At 40.5% G+C, this 14364-nt stretch overlaps 1 protein-coding gene across 6 annotated transcripts in view; it reads left to right on the top strand.

Moving 5' to 3' along the window:
- Nucleotides 1-14364, top strand: part of SLC39A10 (solute carrier family 39 member 10) — a 195990-nt gene that overhangs the window by 147756 nt on the left and 33870 nt on the right. The window contains exons 1-2 of one of the 6 annotated variants that reach the window (XM_084523567.1): nucleotides 7967-8115; nucleotides 9010-9162. The exons of 4 other annotated variants lie outside the window; for them this stretch is intronic. In XM_084523567.1, coding sequence (XP_084379693.1) covers nucleotides 9151-9162 — 12 coding nt within the window. In that variant the 5' untranslated portion in view covers nucleotides 7967-8115; nucleotides 9010-9150. Of the gene's footprint in view, nucleotides 1-7962; nucleotides 8116-9009; nucleotides 9163-14364 lie in introns of those variants that run through there. One more of the 6 variants, XM_084523568.1, reaches the window with a different exon arrangement.

Here is a 14364-nt window from a genome sequence, read left to right as displayed (position 1 = left end):
TTTGCCATAGGATACTATGTTGTGCTTCAGAAACTAATTCTCAGTATTTTAGTGAACTGGAAATTTGATAGATTAATGGCTTTCAAAACTGAATTTTATTTGCAGCTAATCCAGCAGATTTGTCTCATGTATATAACCTTTAATTAATAAAAAAGTGATTCTGAAAATGTAAATGAAATTACACTGTTAAGAGTTTTACTGAACTATACTTTACAACTTACTTATTATAAAGAACAACTTTTGGCTGCTTATCATTTAGTTTTAAATAACCTTGGCATGTACTGCTTTACCAACTAAAGGCAGGAACTCGATCTTGTATTTTTTTTCCTTGGGGAAGTCCACAATAATTTAATTAGAGGTATCATGGAGGCTCATCTGAGTTTCCCATCGTGTTTATGGGATTGAATTTTCAAAAAATAGATGTAGTTATAATGTGGGGATAATGTAATAATGTTATAATGTAAGGGATAACAGAAAGGAAGGTTATCTGTGAGAGGTGGAAAGATGTAAATAGTCTGAGTAAAATCAAGAATTTTCGAGCATAACATTTATTCATTTCAGTTACGTCAAAACTGGAATCAAACTTGTTTCAGGCTGTCTTGCTTCCTCTGACATTGACGGTCTGCTAGTACTCTCAGTAATTACTGCTAGCCAACCCAGCCATTGTACAAATTTCTCTCTATTTGTTTACTAGTTCCAACCTCTCTTCCATTTCTAAAAGATAACGGGATGTATTCATAATGATTACTCTGTCCTGCTGCTGCTGCTATAGCTCTATCTCAGTGGAGTTACTTCTGTTTTAAGTCATCACGTGAGATTGCAAAGTCATACACAGCTGAAAAATAGCAGTGAAGCAGGGCCTCCCCATTTCTCTTCATCTCCTCGTGGCTTCCAGTTGTGTACATTCACGTGACCTGTCCCTCCGGGTAATTTCACTACTATTCATCTCAGATTTTCACATTTCTTGTCATTTAGACCATGTTATGTGTGAGCCTGTGCTTCATCAGTGTGTGTATCAGCTGAAGTTTGCTTTCTTCTCCATAGCTGTTTATGCTTAAGTTCGCACTCCTACTTCTGTCATTAAAACTGTAATTATCATCCAACTGTGTGAAGCATTTTCAGGCATGAAAATAAAGCTGTAGCACCTAGAAGTACTGTCAAATGGTTGTAGTTAAAGATTCGGGAATCAGGCCGTTCCCTAACGTTACTCATAATTCTTCTGGCACCTCTTTATTTCCTGAAGAAATAGGGGGTCTTTAACATGCTTTTTCATTGTAGAATACAGTGGAACTAATAATAATAATAAAGTAAATTATGGGGAAAAATAATTAAAAAAAAAAAAACTTCAGTACATGACAGCGCTTTAAAGAGAGGTGGTGTACCTTTACTACTGATAGGGCCCTGAGGGCCACCATCCAGCTGCTCCCTCCAGTTCCTACATACATTGCTATCAGGCATGAGAGGACCGACACAGCTAAGCTTAAACCAACTCTTCTGTGAGTTAGCTGAGCTCCCTAGACTGTGAGCCAGCTATCAGTAATTTTAAGTTTGAGATTGCTTCTGTTGATTTTTAGATTTTGCTACTGGTACCGTTGATTTAAAGGAAAACAAACAAGCATAAAAAACAACCCTTTCATAATTTTATTTCTGCAAGCAGTATCTGTGGTGTTTGTTTTCCCTGACAGTGCTTCTTCTTCTCTCCTGTCTTCTCTGCGGATGTTCCTTTTGAGGCTTGCGATCTGTGATAAAGAAGGGATGAGGCTATCCAGCATCCTCCCTCATCCATTCAGGCTTAAGTTACTGAAGCATATCCACAGTAGCTCATAGCAACTCCCCTTTCTACTGTTGAAATTTCAGACGATCAGCTTCTCCCAAGTTATACAAAACAGGTAGCCAGTAACTTAAGGATATTGGAACTAGGCTTCCCAATTCCACCCACTGATAATGGAGGAATTGCATTTGTTTAGCATTTGTCATTTCCACTTCCATGTGTAACAGAGGTGAAAGAAATGTGAATTTCACCCCAGCTTCTGACTAAAATGCAGCTTTAGCAGAACTGTTTCTATTGCTTGTCTAGGTCTTGGTTATACATAAAGGCTGCCAATCATCCAAGTAGAGATTAAAAATTGGCAGGGACTAACTTAAAAGATACTGACCTTCATTGTTTTCCTTGTCTGTTCATAGATTCTTTCAAATAATGTCAGGGACAGTATCATTATTTTTTTTTTTCCATTCTATTTGAGAAGAGGGTGTAAAATTCCTCAACGTGTAAAGAGATTACATTAAAGTCAATATTTCCTTTTCAGCAAGGTGGGTCAGTTCTGGAATTGATCCAGTTTGCATTCATAAATATAAGCCTTTAGAGGAATTTTCAATCTACTCCACCCAGGCAGCTCACACAGCCTTGTTTAATGTTTTGAACCCTGCATGGCTCCAGTGGAGAATATCCCATATTTATTGATGCAGAGCCTTTCTGTGGTTGTGACCAAAATTCTTTGTGCTCAGCAGTCTCAGCCTAGTCATGTGCTGAAGGAAGCAGCTGACTGGCCCTTCCCCCTCTCATCATACCTTTTTTACTATCTTATCCTAAAAAAAAAAAAAAAAAAAAAAAAAAAAAAAAGTCTCGCAATCCTATAAGATATGTAAATCCAAAACCTATGTTCTGCTTGCTTGTATTAAGAAGTGAAAGGCTGAAGAGGAAGTGGTGTGACAGCAGTGTAAACTGTACATGTGACAAATCATACAATGCAGTAGACAGTCTGGGTCATATCCTTTGGTATAAACTCTAAATATGCTATTTCAGTAACTAGTGCTACAGAAAAGATTCCACAGCAACAGGTGTCTTTAAAAGGCAGGAAGGAACGAGAAACATAAATAAACCCAAATCAGCCGGAGAGGAAGAAGGCCATGAAACAGTCTTCATCTTTTAATATCTTCCAATTTGAATCTTCTCCCATTCCTGCTACCAACAAATCTGGTGTGTATCAGATCCTATGAAAGGGCTTGTGGCTGCTTTAGACAGTAGGACCAACAAATTGTGTTAAAAGCAAATAACAACAAAACAAAAGAAGAAAAAAGAAAAAAAAAGAAGAAAAAAGTTCACCCACCAAGAGTTTTCCTATGGATAAGCTATAGTAGCATTTGCTAGCTTTCCAAAATGAATGAAAGGTCTACAAATCATACTTGTATCTTTCCATATTCCAGGAAAAAAAAAAAAAAAAAAAAGAAAAAAAAAGCTGTGTGGAACAAATACTTCAGTTGTTGCTGCAGCATCACACCCTTTTGCTTATGTCCTTTGATGTTTATGTAACCTTAGCCAATGTAACCTACAGCCAGTGAGAAAGGTTTTAATGTTTTTCACTAAAAATGTCAGTGTGTATTTAAAAACAAACAAACAAAAAGCCTAACCTTTCCCTCAAAGAGTCTGACTCAAAAACTTCTAAAACAAACTTCCCTAAAATCTGTATCTTGTTTTGACATGTTTCAAAGAATAATAATCACGGACTTCTTTTTAAACTAATTTCCTGTCAATATTTACACTAATGCCATATTTAAAATTACATAGAGTAAGTCACTGACATTAGTACTTTTGCTTCAAATCCTATGCATATGTTTTTACATGTATATATGCTGCTCATGTGGGGGAGTATGCATATGTTGTTGTAAAGGAAGGAGGGTAAGAATTGTTCCTTGGAAAACAACAACAAAAACAAAGCTCAGATATATTTTCCCTTTATGTCCTTTCTTATGAGTAAAGAAACTTTCCCGTGGTCTTTTTTGGTTGGTGAAAAACCAACCAGGCCTTCTTTGAATTATCATTGGAGTTTCTACAGATAAAACCTATTAAAATTTTAGTAAGTGAGTGCACCAAACAGGCTTAAACAAGATCAAATTCTTGAGCAAGAGTTTAAAAAAAGGCATATATAGTCTCTACTAAAATTGTTGTTTTTATATACTGCCTTGAAGTAAATAAACTTGGCCTTTAAATTCAACGTAAACAAGCCAAGAAATCCCCCAGAGGACACCACTGTCTAGTTCCAAGCATGAGCTTTAATCACAGAATCACTACTTGCTGGTAGTGATACTTAAGCTCACCTGGATGCTTAAACACCTTCGTTTATGTCCTTGCCCAATGCAAAGTTTTTCCTGCATCAGTACACAAACTGAGTGTCCTCTTACATAGCCTGAGAATGAGTGCATATCAAACAACTGTATTGAATATTGAAAGTACAGGTAAATCTGTGCAATAAAATTAACCATGTTAGATTATATAATATGTTGGTAAATTCAAAGCAGAGGAGACAACTACCAACAGGTCATATTCTGAGATCCAGATTAGGAAATTATGTAATGAGGAAATAAAATGTCTTCTGTAAGATTCTCTGATATTTCACTTAAGCAGTTCTTGTTAGCATTACTTCTAAGTAAAGTCTCCTGTAGTAGCTCTTCAGTTCCAGACAAATTTGGTAAAATCTCTCTGCTTGGCAAGTAGGCTTTGCCCTGTTAGCCATTTTCTACCTCCTCAAGGTTAATTCTGCCACTTGTTATCTCCATGAAACTCCTTCAACAAGCTGAATAATATTTATAGGTCATCTTCAAAAAAAAAAAAAAAAAAAAAAAAAAAAAAAAGCCATTCTGACTTTAATTCATTCTGAGAGCCTGAATGAAAAACAAGAACAAAAGCTAGAAAGGTGGTCCAAAGAACAGGAAAGGAAATAGATAACTGCAAAAAACAGGTATGCTAGCACTCAAATTGCCATAAATTCTGATAAATCTTTGGAACAAGCTTAGAGATGATTTTGAACAAAGGAGGAAGTTGATTTTGCAAGCCACCATCTTGGCTCTTCTTGAGACATCATTATTTTAAAAGCAAAAAAATGGGGTTGAGCTCTTCAGTTAAGAAAAAGCTGAATTTGCCAGACTTGTGCTTTAGGGGTATAAAACTTAATTTTGGTAACAAATGGCTACATTTTGTTCCCACTTAGTAGATGATGCGTCAACACCTTCAACTAATAACTTTCTAAGCAAATCTGTCCTGGTTAAAGTTTTTTGTTGTTGTTGTTGTGGTTTGGTTTGGTTTGTTTTTTTCCTCCTCATGATTATTGTTCTTAATCCCCAGAGAATATGTCCAAGACTCTTCCTTTTGCTTACAGTCATAAGTAGTACTGGGATGTAAGAAGTGAAACCTTCTGCAGAATTATCAACAGGATATATGAACGTAAGAGGAAGCAAAACCTAAATTCTCCTTTTTAAAATTAAAAATGACTAAAAACTTGCTTCTAAACAACGTATGTACATGTAGGCATACGTAGATGCTTTGTATCCCCCACATAGAATTGGGTTTTACAAAGGGAGAACAGGAAATCAGTATATGGGATCTCTCAAATTCTGTCCAACCTTGCACTTCTCTTTAGGCCTGCATCTTGTAGCCAAAACAGAACATTATGTTCTGTTTCTTCCTTTATCATCTCCCCTGGTAACACAGTTAGCTGACCTAAACTGGGTTTTGATGACCAACCACATCAGGTCCATGGGATACAGGAAAGGGAAAGAGGTCCCAGCACTGAAGCTGGAGATATGTCTCCAGACAGGACCTCATCTTGAGAGGAGTGCTGTTAGAAGCCCTCCTCTGCTTTTGCAGCATTGTACCATGAGCCCTTGGATGTTACTTGACAGGATATATTTCTATCCTGCAAATCAATGGGAAATGCAGAAGCACTCAAAAAGTCCCACGAGAGAAGAGGGAGGAGGAATTTAAAAAAAAAAAAAAAAAAAAAAAAAAAGTTCTGTTCTAAAAGTATAGCAACATATCATTCTGTTCAATGCTTAAATGCTGGAAAAAATAATCTGGATCTGCTGCATGCATTTGTTGTCCAAAGCTACAAGCACTCCTGCAGTGCTGGCTTCCAGCTCTTGTACAAGTTTCCCTGCAGCACAGAAAGTTGTCCCACGTGCTTTACAGGGAGGCATGCTTCTCATAGTGATGCCTGATTTAATAGTTCTTGTACTTGCTTTGTGAAGCTAAGATGTAGAAACTCATACTTTCTTTCATTTAAGTATCCATGCACAGGCAGTTTGTGTACTAAAATATATGGTTAAGACTAAGAAGAAGCAACCTAACTGCAAGGTCAGTGTACCTTGCATCTAATGACTAATGTCAGAATCAGGTCTGTATTTTTTTGTTATGTACAAAAGTGCTGAGAGAGAAAGGAGTACTTTTGAGGCAGAAATCATTCAACATATAAATAATCTGATGTGCTGTTTTGATATAGGGCTTTTAATCACTTTAACGGTCTCCAAACCTTGACCTGAGCTGTGATTGTCAAAATTTTGGAACAGTGATTGGGAAGTTTTTGGGCTGGATTTGGGAAGAAGAAAAAAAAATGAAAACAAACCAGGGCATTTTGAAGAAAATGAGGGGGGGGAAGTGTAGATTTCCCCTCCTTCCAGCCCCCCCCCCCCCATCCCCCCCAATAAACACTAACAAGCGAAAAAAAATATTGGAAAAGATTTGAAATTAGATTCAGATTAGATTGAAATGTGATCAGGACATGAAAGTGATGGGGGGGGGGGGAGGGGGGAGGGAGAGAGGGGAGTAATTGGGAAAGTTCAGTAAAGATTCAGCCCCTCATACCAAAAGATTGGTGTAGCATAATGCACAAAGCTGCTGCGGTCTTAGGCCAAGAAGTGTTTGATCAGCCTACATCTTCATTCGTCTGTTACACTGTCTGCATTATAATGAATATTCATAAGTTATCTGGAAAAGTTCATTATGTTTTTTGTTTTTGCAGTGTAACTTGAGTTTTATGGTTATATGGGATTTGTTTGTTTGTTCTGAGTCTTGCAGATACCAAGTCTTAGTTTCTAAACTAACACTATTGATCCTTTGTATTTTTAGCATTCTGAACAGTCTTTGTGTTTTAGGGATATGTCACCAACCAGAAATTCACATAATGACTTTGGGAGGCCATCGGGATGGATAACTGCAGAGTAAGACTTGGACTGTGGGTAGGATTAGGTTCTGGCCCTGCCAGGCCAGACCTAGGGCAGCACTGGTGTGAGACATCGGGTTTAACAAAGGGATGAGTTTAGAAAGGATTACTTCAACTCAGTAATGTGAGAGTCTGTAAGAAAAACGCGTGCCTCCTGAACAAAACAGGGTGTAGGTTTGCTTACAGCCTGAAGCCTGATATGCAGCAGTTATTTTTGGAGGAAAATGTGGTGGAGATTGTATGCAAATTTCTCAGAAAGAAAAAGGAAATGGCTTAAAACATATTTAAAATGTTCCTACAACATCACTTCAGTCTTTGAATACATCTTCTATAAATAGTCATTACAAAATAAGCTGCGTTTCTTGAGAACAGCAATTCATATGAAGGGCTTCTGTATGTTCTGTGTTCCAAGATGTCCACTAAACCCTGGGGTTGTTCGGTAAAGGTTTTAATTTGCGTAGGTATTACAGGTATTTTTGGACTCTGCCAGTTGCTGGCACTTTGTCAAGGGACCAAGCGTGTTGTGCTGAGGGGCCGCTTCTCCAACGAGGGGCCATGTCCGCCGCCCAAACGCGCAGGTGCTCGTTTTATTTTATCAGCAAGCCTGACAGGACTTCAAGGGTTAAGCGTATCGCGGCAGCGCTCTCCCCTTCTCGGAGAGGTCCCCGGGTGCAGCAGCCGGGGCTGCTCCGCGGGCACAGCTCCGCTGCGGGACACACAGCCCCGTCTGCCCGGCCCCGGCCCTCGGCTCCTCGCTCGGCTCCCGGCCGCGCCGCCGCCCGCTTGAGTGATGAGCGCAAGGCGCTGCGGGGAGGGGAGGGGGGAGCGCTACGCCATTTTCGTAGCCGGCGCTGGAGCAGAGGACGGGGGGAGCGAGGCGGCGGCGGGGGGAAGGGGACGAAATGGCCGCGCATTGGGTGAAGCGCCCTGCGGGGCCGCTCGCGTAGCGCAGCCCGCGCGCTGCGTAGGGGCGAGTGTGGCGGGCGGGCGGCCGGTTTGGCGTAGCGGCGGTTGGTGAATAGCGTGGCGGCGGCGGCGGCAGGAGCTGCAGGAGGAGGAGGAGGAGGCGCCGCGGCGGTTTGGTACCGAGCGGAGAGGGAGATGCACACGGCACTCGAGTGAGGTAGCTATAAAACCCCATTTGTTTACATTCCCTCCCCCACAAGCGGCCGGCGCGGCGGTGAGGGTGGCGGCCGGCCCCGGGCCGCCGCCGGCGGGAGGGTGCGGGGGGGGGGGTGTGAGGGGCAACCGGTGCCGGGAGCGGCGGGGGCAGCTCCGCCGCCGGCACGCGGGGGGCTCGGCGGCGCGGCCGGCCCGTGACGTGGCGCAGGGACCGTGGGGGGGAGCCCGGCCCGGAGCCCCCCGCGCCGAGGCGGTGGGGTCGGGCCGGCGGCGTTGGGGGAGCCGGGCCGGGGCCCCGCGGGGCACGGAGCGCCACGTGGAGGCCGAGGGGAGGCGTGAGGGGCAGCCCCGGCCCCGGCCCCGGCCCCGCCGCACAAAGGGGCGCCCGCAGCCCCGGGACGCGGAGCGGGGCCGTGCCTGCGGAGCCGCGGGGGGCTCGGCGGCGCTGGAGTGGGGCAGGAATGGGGCAGGAATGGCTGCGGCGCCCTTAACCCGCCCGGCAGCCTGAGCCAGCGCAGGTAAGAGCCAGGCGGGTGAGGAGCCGCCGCCGCGGAGCCTACGCGGCCATCGCCAGGCAGAGCAGGAACCGGCTCGGGCTCCTCGCCTGCCAGTGCTTAGCCCGCCTGCTTCCGAAGTACGTGCTGAAGGTTGAAGCTCTGGAATAAAGCCATTCTTTCAAATTCTCGGTGATCTTTTGTCTTTTTTTTGCCTTCTGTGGGGATTTCGCTGTCTGCTGGTTCTTGCCTCCTGATGTATAAACAGTTGGAGTTAGAAATATAAGCACTTATTTAAATATAAGCACTTTATGAGTTGAAATCATTCTGGTTTCTGGCACTGAACGTTGTATGTCTCTTAAGTAACAATTTTCTTTCTTATTTTTTTTTTTTCTGTTAAGAGAGAATGTCATACCCTAATAATGGGGGAGCCTGTGATAGGTGAAGCCTGATACAGCACTGAGAAATGCGCAGTGGAAGGCCTGGGTAGTTTTCAAAAATGTGGAAGCGATTGTCTAATTAACAGAAGTAATTCCGGGGGAATGTGCCAACGGGTATGTTCTAGTATGCGTTCGGATAGCAGTAACTGATACTATGACATTAAAAGAGAAAATACAAAAAAATGGGTACTGATATATTTTAAAAGAGAACACTAAGATTTTGAACACACCTGGATTTACTTAAGAATGGGCTTTTGGTTAAATGTGTAGTGGAGTAGGTAATCTGTGCGGATTGGTGAGACATACTGCTCCAATTTCAAAGCAAGAGTTAGGCTTATTAATGCTTACTTCTCAGGCTTATGCTCTGGTAAATGTAAGACAATTATTTGAAAAAGTTCTGTGGTTCCCAAGAACTAAAGAAACTATTACGACCATAAGCTTTCCTAACTAGGTTTTTGTTTTAAAGTAAACCTTTAAATTGGTGTTGTGCTGCAGCACTTTTTAAACTTCCAACACTTTCATACTTGGGAGAAAAAAAGGTATGCAGCCATGAAGTCTGCTTAGAAAAGAGACTAGATCCTGTATATAGGCCATGAACAAACTGTATACATTCAATGAGATCAGTGGTAGCAGTTCTGTATGGAAAAATGTACCTTCGTGTCCACAGAAGATGGATGTGGAAGGATTGTACACAAATGCCTATCTGGAATATGCAACATGAAAGGAGATTCTGCCTAAGTAAAAACTTTATCCAAAACAATTTGGTTTGTTTTAAAGAATATACTTTGCTTTCATGTAGATCTTTCTGTGCTTTCAAGGCTGGCTGAAAAACCAGGTACTTAGTTTGGAGTATGTATCCACACGGAATCAGAAAACATGCGGAGAGACGACAGTTGTGGTATAAAAAAGTGGTACAAATAAATTAACAAGATGAGCTATTGTATGTTGTTTCTCCTATTACATAAAAAAAAAAAAGTCTAGTAAAGCAACATGGCAAATGGGGAATGTTCCAGAAAATTTTTCCTATGCAAAAAAGCATGGATCCTTATGATTACCTTTGTCTACTCCAATGCTTGGTCATGCTGTGATCTGAAACTAAGATTTATGTGACGCTGTAACAACATGTATCTTCTAACATAGTATCATGGAAAGTCAGCAGGAGGATGTTAATTGTGTATGGTACTTAAGCCCTACATATTAATAAGCTGTTCCTTTTGAATCTTTAGTAGGACACCTTGGTAAGACACAAGCTTTGTGTAGTTTGATTCGGGCAAAAGATTTACGTACATGTGTGGCAAAATGAATACATATAACCTGGCATAGATTTTCTTTGTGGTCTTCACCAAATAAGTCAAGCAACTCTAATTTAGATACGTTCATAACACATTATCTGCAGTGCAGTAGCTGGTCCAAGTAGGAGGAAAATTTTTAAGTAGTTTGGATGTGTTTGCTTTCACCATCGAGTGTTAATGCCATTTAATCACAGTGTTGCCAGCTGTTACGAGTTCGTTCTTCTCTTGTCACAGTTTTTACAGAAATGGAAGTTAATTTGAATATATAAAGGGCACTTCATAAAACCAGTCTAGTTTTGGAAACAAGATTTTTTGCATCAGATGGGATTACTAAAACAGAATTGCACAAACCATTTGAAAGTGAAGCTCCATGGAAGTTTTCTTACAAGCTAAGATTTGGTCCTTAACTGTGGTGAAACTTAAAGATCGTGGCATCTTCACAGACTACAGTACAGATTAGAGGATGGGTGGACATAACTATGTGTGTGAGCAATGAAACTAATAGCAGAACAAAAAAAACTAATTTGATTTTCTTCACAGTTTAGCTATTGATTGTCAGAACACTTGTTATTTTACAATGTTTCATAACTGTCTAATGTACCCTGACTTTTTCCTTAATGCACCTAAAAATGTCCTTAAAAGTTCTGAAGAGGGAAAGCCAAATTGCAGTTTTGTCTTTGTCTACACGGATGCTTTTCATAGAAATGAGTTTTAGGTGCAGAGTCTAGAGAGTACCAGGAATTCATGCCTTTTGGGAAGCAATTTCAGTTCTAATTTAAAGAAAATCAGTGTAACTTCCTGTTTTTCTGTAAAAGTCAAACTTAATTTAGAGGGCAAACATTTTAAATATAATTTTATTATATAAAAAGTATCCATATCTGGGGGTGGGCATCTGAGGTTATCTTAAATAAAGACTTGTTAGTAATTTTAGCGTTCTGATAAGGGCTTGCTGATGTGGAAAGAATTTAGGTCTTTTTTAGGTAATTTTTAAATTGCAGTTGAGATATTATTTAAAGTACACATAGTAGTGTGTGATGAGGAAATACATGCCAGTTAGGTGAAGCTAATAATAATAATAATAATAAATTAATGTTCAAAAACTGATCAAAATGATGGAAGCAGTGCCCTGCATCTACTGAAATCTCTTAAAGGAGAGAAAGAGATGCACTTCATCAGTTTAGCTGTTCAGAATGTTCTATATACTGCTGCTGCTTCAGTATCACTCTTCCATTTTTTTGATGTAATAGCAATCAGAGGAGTAAAGAAGAAAGGGGGAAAAAAAGATAATTGTTTTAAGTTGCTTGTATTTTGTTACTTCTTGTGATAATCCAAACACTGTACAGATTCTATCGCTCTTTTTAGGTACCTCAAGGGAGGCTGTAGCGAGGTGGGGGTTGGCCTGTTCTCCCACGTGCCTGGTGACAGGACGAGGGGGAATGGGCTTAAGTTGAGCCAGGGGAGTTTTAGGTTAGATGTTAGGAAGAACTTCTTTACAGAAAGGGTTGTGAGGCATTGGAACAGGCTGCCCAGGGAAGTGGTGGAGTCACCATCCCTGGAAGTCTTCAAAAGACGCTTAGATGTAGAGCTTAGGGATATGGTTTAGTGGAGGGCTGTTAGCGTTAGGTTGGAGGTTGGACTCGATGACCTTGAGGTCTCTTCCAACCTAGAAATTCTGTGATTCTGTGATTCTGTGTGATTCTGTGATTTTAATGCCCTGGAGCTGGAAGCCAGCATGAAAGACTGGGAAGATGATGGTTTCCTGATGTCTGTCTCAAAAGCTTATGAGAAAAAGGGATGTTGAAATGATGTGTGGGGTGTTGTACCCATGCTGGGGAACATGCTTCATTACATCAGAAATGTTTCATCTTCTAGGTATCACATTGTGCTGCCTCATCTTTCCATTTTCTGACTTGTCCCTTGCTGCAGAGGAGGAATGACTCAGCTGCTGCCTTTTCGATCTCAGCTGCTGCTGGCCTATGAGCTTCATTCTTACCTGGCTATCACATTTTCTATAGCTTGATACTTTCCAAAGCAGTAGGATGAGAGTGAAGAGAATCATCTGGTTTTGCTAAGGCAAAATTAGACTGCTGCAAAAACTGATGAACCTGTTACAGAACTTGAACTGCATTGTCTTTTAGAGATGATGAATGTAGGTATTTATGTCTGTCAATATCACTCTATGAGAACAAAATGATCAGAGTAAGAAATATTCCTAAATAGATCTTGTACATCACCTGGCTAGGTTCATTTTGCTTTAATCCAATTTGCTCTCTCTTCTTTTTTTTTCTTTTTTTTTTTTTGCCAAAATTTTTGGCAGTTTTTGAAAATTACTAAAATGAATCTCCAGTTTGTTTTTTTTGTTGTTGTTGTTGCGTTTTGAAGAGCATTCCTAAGATAAACTTTATTTTCACTTCAAAGGAATGTATCTGTTCTGCCTCCCTCACATTTTTTGTGTTGGCAGTCCCATCTTCAGTATTATCAAGTACGCATAATATGTGGGCTGTTAACCAGAGGTGAGTGAGAAGGATATAAAGTTCTGAACTGTTAAGAGGTGCTGAAAACTATAACCTTTATCCATTTGATTCACTGTTTGAGTGACAAAGAGACTTAATTTGTCATTGGTATTAGGTAGCTAAATCAAGGCAGAATTGTGGTAGTCTGCATAATAATGGGAGATAGGGAATAACTATGGTCATGTCTGAAACTCATAAATCAAATGAAGTCCTGTAAAAGCATTCACATAGCTAGACTTCTTGTAAGATAAAATGCCTGCATAAGGTACAAACTCCTCAGAGGAAGCATATACAAAGGAAGTTCTATGCAAGATTGCAGGATTTGCATGAAATTACAAATACACTGCTCAACAGAGACCTTGTGCATCAAATTTGGTTTCAGTGTTTCTGCCTGCAGGTTACGTCAGAGTTCCCAATCACAGCTCCTATTAAAAAGACCTCTGTAATAAAATGTGTTCCAGATAGGTGCAGTCATATAGCGTTACATGTGAAGACGCATCTCAAGATTAGTTGGCCTGTACCACATCCATAAACTGATCCTTGTGCATTTGTTACAGCTGTATTTTATCACCGTAGTATGATGATTATTAATGGAACAAATAATGCTCTGATTTCTGAAGGGTAACTGAAAATGATGATTGATCTACAGCTGATGATTGGATCTCTATAAATAGTTCCTCTTCTGACCAAACTAACTGTTGATGACAGCATGCAGTCAGACCTACGTTGGAGTATCAAAGCAAAACAAAAGAAAAATACGCGTAGTCTTCTATAAAGTAGTCTCTGATGGGTGTTACTCGATGTGATTCTTGATGTGGATCTTTTGGGGAAGTAATAGTTACATCTTTGTTAATACTGATTTGCAGCGTAAATGGTACTTAGTAGTACTAGATACCAGGATGTGATGCTGAGTTTGTTACAGTAGTAACCATAGGTCATTAATCCAGCAGAAAGTTAGATTTATCTCACATAGTGCAATAGCACAACCCAATGTTTCCTATAAGGGGTAACAGCAAGCAGGTATGGATCGTTATTAAGTCGTGCCGTGCCACTAGAGGCACGTCTTCATTCATCCCACATACAGAGCACTACAGAAGAGCTTATTTACTGTCAAGTGGAATATTGTACTCTGTTTTAATGGATAATTACATTACTTCTCAAGGCATTGTGTCATTTCTATAATCTATTCTTGTAAAGAAAGACCTCTTTTTGTGAGGCTCCACTACCTTGATAAGTGCTCTCGGCCCATCAGTTGGAAGCTGTATCATTTTGTCCATACTTACTGGCTACTTCTGCTTGCAGATCTCAGAAGCACTTTATTGGTGACCTGAATGTTTGTCTATAGAAAACAGTATCGGGGCCTAAAATTGAATATCCGAATTGTATTAGCTTATATTAAAACATAAGAAATCTGGTACTTGAGTGTGCTCCAAATAATACAGTAGTCTTGCATTGCTACATTTTCAAAGTAAAAATAATAAAATAATCCCCATTTATGTAATATCTGTTAT

The sequence above is a fragment of the Aythya ferina genome (assembly GCF_964211825.1).
Source record: "Aythya ferina genome assembly, chromosome: 6".
Taxonomy (NCBI): domain Eukaryota; kingdom Metazoa; phylum Chordata; class Aves; order Anseriformes; family Anatidae; genus Aythya; species Aythya ferina.
This window is presented reverse-complemented; position numbering and strand designations above follow the sequence as displayed.